The following is a 6058-nucleotide window of genomic DNA, read 5'->3' on the forward strand; positions in this document are numbered from 1 at the left end:
CTAATGGTACTAGAAAATAGGAGATCGCGTTAGTTCTTGGGAAAACGACTTCCGAACCACCAATATATATTGGTACAAAGAAGTTACCATATCCTCCGTACAAAGCAGGCATTAAGAACATAAAGATCATAGCTAGGCCATGTATCGTTATTATCACATTATAAGTAGCTATCGTCTGTACAAATGATCCGCGATCCAGAACTGTATAACTCAAATCGAATAAACAAAGACATTATAGTTCCTAGAATACTGAAGATGACTCCGGTTATGAGATACAGACAACCAAGTTCTTTATGATTGCAGTACACCACCACCCCACTGGACTGCTTAAGACAGCTAAAAGTGTTGGATTTCAATATCCTACTACATTAAGATTATTCCACATCGGTTATGTTCTAGGCGTAATATATGGATTCTTGTTCTCACTCATCTTAACAGCGAGAGAAAACTACTACTCAGATGCTAGTCTAATCAGTAGCATCGTACTTGGAGTTATCATCTCTGAGACAGGATTATTTATCAGCTTTTTCTGGGGAGTATATACTACGAGTTGGACTACTGGTTTAGATCTTGAAGGTCTTTGTTTACCGGATCCAAGTTCTCTTGTGCTTTTCATGACCATCATGTTAAGTGCATTAGCAGAGCATAGTTAAGATGATAACTATTGTGGATATAGAACCAATTGAACACCATGTATTAATATAACAAAGATAATCAGGGTAATCTGGTATCCTTCTTGGCATAACGTTGAAACCAAGTATATGCATAGGGATGAAAATTAATAAGATACTACCTAAGAAGACTACAAACCAGATGCTTAAATATGGAGAAGCACCGGTATTTACATGGAATAGATTTACAGTATCTCCGAACATATCTCTGCTATAGAAGATAAAGCCACATATAGTAGCTAGTACTGCACCAAGAGATAATACGAAATGGAAATGAGCTACAATATAGTATGTATCATGTAGGGCAATATCCATACCAGCGTTACCCATAACTACACCTGTAGTACCACCTAGAGTAAACAATAGGATAAAACTAAGAGCAGCCCATAGATCTACAGTTCTTGTAGTTGTATGGCTAGCCATATAGGTACCTAACCAGTTGAAAATCTTAGTACCGGTAGGAATTGCAATCATAATAGTCATAGCAGAGAAATAAGCTCTGGTATCTACCTCTAGACCGACTGTCATCATATGATGTGCCCATACTAAGGAACCTAGAATAGAAATACAACCCATAGCTAAGATCATAGATTGTCCACCGAAGACAGATCTAGCAGCATACATAGATAATGTCTGCGAGACTACACCAAAAGCAGGTAAAATTAGAATGTATACCTCTGGATGTCCGAAGAACCAGAATAGATGTTGATAAAGTACACTATCACCAGAATACATAGAATCATAAAATTCAGTGTTTACGTGTAGATCAAGAAGGATCATAACTAATTCCACCAGTAAGAATAGGTAGAGTGAAGACTAACATAAGGGCAGTAAATATGATAGCCCAGATATATAGAATATAGTTCTTAGCACCAGCATTAGAACCCATGAAGACGCAAGTACCAAGGAAGTTAATAGAACTTAAAATACTACTAATTCCTAGTACTGCAAAGACCTCCGATAATCCAATCAGTTGCCTCTGGATTTAACACCATCAAGCTAGTACTTAGTGGAGGATACATTGTCCAACCAAGACCACTACCAAACTCGGAACAAATACTTTGAGTTAACAACACAGAACCTAATGGTACTAGAAAATAGGAGATCGCGTTAGTTCTTGGGAAAACGACTTCCGAACCACCAATTATATATTGGTACAAAGAAGTTACCATATCCTCCGTACAAAGCAGGCATTAAGAACATAAAGATCATAGCTAGGCCATGTATCGTTATTATCACATTATAAGTAGCTATCGTCTCTGTACAAATGATCCGCGATCCAGAACTGTATAACTCAAATCGAATAAACAAAGACATTATAGTTCCTAGAATACTGAAGATGACTCCGGTTATGAGATACAGACAACCAAGTTCTTTATGATTGCAGTACACCACCACCCCACTGGACTGCTTAAGACAGCTAAAAGTGTTGGATTTCAATATCACGGTAATCATGTTTGCTTGGAAGCTGTAGTCATTATAACTATTGATTTAGTATAAGCATAGAACCAATCCGGTAGTAAGATATACGATAGTAGCTAATCTACCATATAAGATATAAGTCGCTTGTGGAATAGCACTACCAATAATAATCAAGAAGATCATACTGTATACCCAAATAATTACCCATCCACTGACTACATTTCGAGTCATAAAATGTTGTCGTATCAACATTCGAGTATTCAAAGCTCGAATTTCAGATAAAAGAGCTAAGTTAATGAGAGAGGACATAAATACTAACAAACCACCGGTTTTGGATGGGATTACTTTTAACACCGCATAATATGCTAAAAAGTACCATTCAGGTACGATATGAAGCGGAGTTACAAACCGGTTCACTGGTATGGCTGGGTGCGATAATTCAATCAAACCAAAAGCCGTTTGTAAGAAAATTAAACCAATTAGATAATATGGTAGATAGGGAACAAACTGTCTCCAGACGTTCTTAACCCAGCTCACGTATTACATCTGACGGTGAACTAGCGTTCCTAACTGAATCTTGTTCAATAACAAGGGAGTAATGAGCCGACATGGAGGTGCTGATACAATCCGAGGATTAGAACTCCCAATATTATCTGACCTGTTATCCCCGGCGTACCTTACGACCGTTATATGATTTAGAGATAGAATGTAATGTGGATTAATATCCACATGGTTTCTACAAAGTGTAGATATAAAATAGTGAATGGTTCTGTAAAGATCTTGCATAACATACCTTTAGATTTGCTTAGCATTATAGAGCTTGTAGGCATGTAAGTAACTAAAGAACTATAGATACTTTGAGTGAAGAATACAAGGATAGCTCCAACAATAACATGGCTAAAATGTATACCAGTTAAGATGAAAAGTCCATTACCAAATGCATTATCATTAATATAAAGAGATAGTCCTAAGTATTCCGTACAGACTAACATTAAGAAGGCGACTACCAAAGTGAATGTCATGATATTCGTACAGCTTGTATACAAATGTTGGTTTTTCAAATATACGCTGGATACCACTATACTTAATGCACTTAACATGATGGTCATGAAAAGCACAAGAGAACTTGGATCCGGTAAACAAAGACCTTCAAGATCTAAACCAGTAGTCCAACTCGTAGTATATACTCCCCAGAAAAAGGTAGTTTATATCAACCTAGGAATCCCATTTTAGTAAGTGTAACATGGAGTCTAGCTTCAGTTGTTATCTGATTGGTATTGCATGCCTGGTGACTTAGAATATGATTCTTATTAATGGAGCACAGTTCCCTGGGTATCCAATCCAGTGCTCTGCCTTGGGCATTGAAACTAACCCACAGTTCAACCCTGTATTATAAAATCCAGTAGACTCATGTCCTTGTCGTTTATATAAATCTATTAATGCTTGTCAAGTTCCTTGTATCTAGTGTTGATGTACAACAGACGCTCTCCTTGTTCCACTACCTAACCATAATCTATTGTTCCAGATATTAAGGAATGTACGCTTCATATAACTACACAACGTTATGCCAAGAAGGATACCAGATTACCCTGATTATCTTTGTTATATTAATACATGGTGTTCAATTGGTTCTATATCCACAATAGTTATCATCTTAACTATGCTCTGCATTAAGTATAGTGGTATCCAGCGTATATTTGAAAAACCAACATTTGTATACAAGCTGTACGAATATCATGACATTCACTTTGGTAGTCGCCTTCTTAATGTTAGTCTGTACGGAATACTTAGGACTATCTCTTTATATTAATGATAATGCATTTGGTAATGGACTTTTCATCTTAACTGGTATACATTTTAGCCATGTTATTGTTGGAGCTATCCTTGTATTCTTCACTCAAAGTATCTATAGTTCTTTAGTTACTTACATGCCTACAAGCTCTATAATGCTAAGCAAATCTAAAGGTATGTTATGCAAGATCTTTACAGAACCATTCACTATTTTATATCTACACTTTGTAGAAACCATGTGGATATTAATCCACATTACATTCTATCTCTAAATCATATAACGGTCGTAAGGTACGCCGGGGATAACAGGTCAGATAATATTGGGAGTTCTAATCCTCGGATTGTATCAGCACCTCCATGTCGGCTCATTACTCCCTTGTTATTGAACAAGATTCAGTTAGGAACGCTAGTTCACCGTCAGATGTAATACGTGAGCTGGGTTAAGAACGTCTGGAGACAGGTTTGTTCCCTATCTACCATATTATCTAATTGGTTTAATTTTCTTACAAACGGCTTTTGGTTTGATTGAATTATTCGCACCCAGATAACTCCATACCAGTGAACCGGTTTGTAACTCCGCTTCATATCGTACCTGAATGGTACTTTTTAGCATATTATGCGGTGTTAAAAGTAATCCCATCCAAAACCGGTGGTTTGTTAGTATTTATGTTATCAACATGTCAATGAAATATCAACAACGATGAAACTTATTTGGTTAACATAACAACATAGAAGGTAAAGCTGGATTACGTTCAAACTTTACACTGGATACGTTTCAATGTTAACTTACTAAATACCATGGGAGCGAAGAGAATCTAATATGTAACTCCGTTCATGGAAATCAAAAGAGCTTTCACTGATTGTATTTATGAAACGTGATTAGTTCACCTAGCCAACACGATCCGGTTGTTTGGGAATAATATCCCTATTTAAGGGATTGATATGTGCTACAATAACAACAGTCGGTACGAAGTCGAAACAAGGTAGTTGATGGTGAACCAGTGGCTGAACAAACCTTTTTATTGATTATGCTGACTTTAGTCCCGAGAAACTACAGTTCTGCTTAAACTGAGGAGTCAAGTAGGTACAAACCGTACAAGGATTAATTATGTCCATCTGTGCATCTAAGTTGAGACTATCGGTTATATATTTTAGACGCTAACTTCCCGGCTAAACATCCCTTTTCTTTGAAACACACTTCCCTTCTCGCCGTTAGCATGATCTCAAAGTACCAGAAGCCATGTGATCTATATAGTATAACGGGACATTAGACCGAACCTGCGATAGATAAATATATCTTGGATGATTGTATATTAGCGGCTAAATGTCAATCAAACATGCGAATTTTAGGTTTTCCATGAAATCTATTTGGAAGAAGAGGCTTGATAGTACTACCGTAAGTACATAATATACAGTCCCAGCAGTAGCGGTTAAACTATAGAAGAGTCGAGTATTATCCATGCATACCAGGCGTAAAAAGCGTTCATCCAGTTACTAAACAGGTGCCAGGCCAACAAGAATCCGATCCGTGTATTCCGTACAGACTAACATTAAGAAGGCGACTACCAAAGTGAATGTCATGATATTCGTACAGCTTGTATACAAATGTTGGTTTTTCAAAATACGCTGGATACCACTATACTTAATGCACTTAACATGATGGTCATGAAAAGCACAAGAGAACTTGGATCCGGTAAACAAGACCTTCAAGATCTAAACCAGTAGTCCAACTCGTAGTATATACTCCCCAGAAAAAGGTAGTTTATATCAACCTAGGAATCCCATTTTAGTAAGTGTAACATGGAGTCTAGCTTCAGTTGTTATCTGATTGGTATTGCATGCCCTGAGTACGTAAGGAAAAGGAAAGGTTAACCGCTATTTAAACACAACAGTTACCGTAGCTGTAGATGAATGCTAAATCTAGAGTATCTCTCCTAAGACACTGCATAACATATGAATGCTCCTTCCGCCATTCGTTGACTGTGTTTACCACGGGGAATTAGAACAGAATACCAAGTTCTTTGCCTGGAGGTTGTTACGTTCCGTACAGTTGTAGGTAAAAGGTATGTTAGAGACTTAGACTAGCGTTGGAGCACATTGTTTCATTCGATAGTCCACGCTCAATCTTACCATACATAGTACTTTTATGATCCCAGGCTGGTTTAATAAGTCAA

At 37.2% G+C, this 6058-nt stretch overlaps 3 protein-coding genes across 3 annotated transcripts; 1 reads left to right on the forward strand and 2 right to left on the reverse strand.

Annotated features, from left to right (window-relative positions):
* Window positions 1–293: 293 nt before the first annotated feature.
* BESB_032390 (uncharacterized protein) lies at window positions 294–653 on the forward strand (the record flags this gene model as incomplete). The annotated part of the gene is made up of 1 exon (XM_029361831.1): window positions 294–653. One exon carries the CDS (start codon window positions 294–296, stop codon window positions 651–653), a length of 360 nt encoding a protein of 119 aa, XP_029214676.1.
* A 1509-nt stretch (window positions 654–2162) lies between these two features.
* Window positions 2163–2703, reverse strand: BESB_032400 (cytochrome b; the record flags this gene model as incomplete). The annotated part of the gene is made up of 2 exons (XM_029361832.1): window positions 2163–2600; window positions 2665–2703. The coding sequence occupies 2 exons, from the start codon at window positions 2701–2703 to the stop codon at window positions 2163–2165; spliced, it is 477 nt and encodes a 158-aa protein (XP_029214677.1).
* An 85-nt stretch (window positions 2704–2788) lies between these two features.
* On the reverse strand, window positions 2789–3202 carry BESB_032410 (cytochrome c oxidase subunit iii subfamily protein; the record flags this gene model as incomplete). The annotated part of the gene is made up of 1 exon (XM_029361833.1): window positions 2789–3202. One exon carries the CDS (start codon window positions 3200–3202, stop codon window positions 2789–2791), a length of 414 nt encoding a protein of 137 aa, XP_029214678.1.
* Between the last annotated feature and the right edge of the window lie 2856 nt (window positions 3203–6058).

The sequence above is a fragment of the Besnoitia besnoiti genome (assembly GCF_002563875.1).
Source record: "Besnoitia besnoiti strain Bb-Ger1 chromosome Unknown contig00174, whole genome shotgun sequence".
NCBI lineage: Eukaryota > Apicomplexa > Conoidasida > Eucoccidiorida > Sarcocystidae > Besnoitia > Besnoitia besnoiti.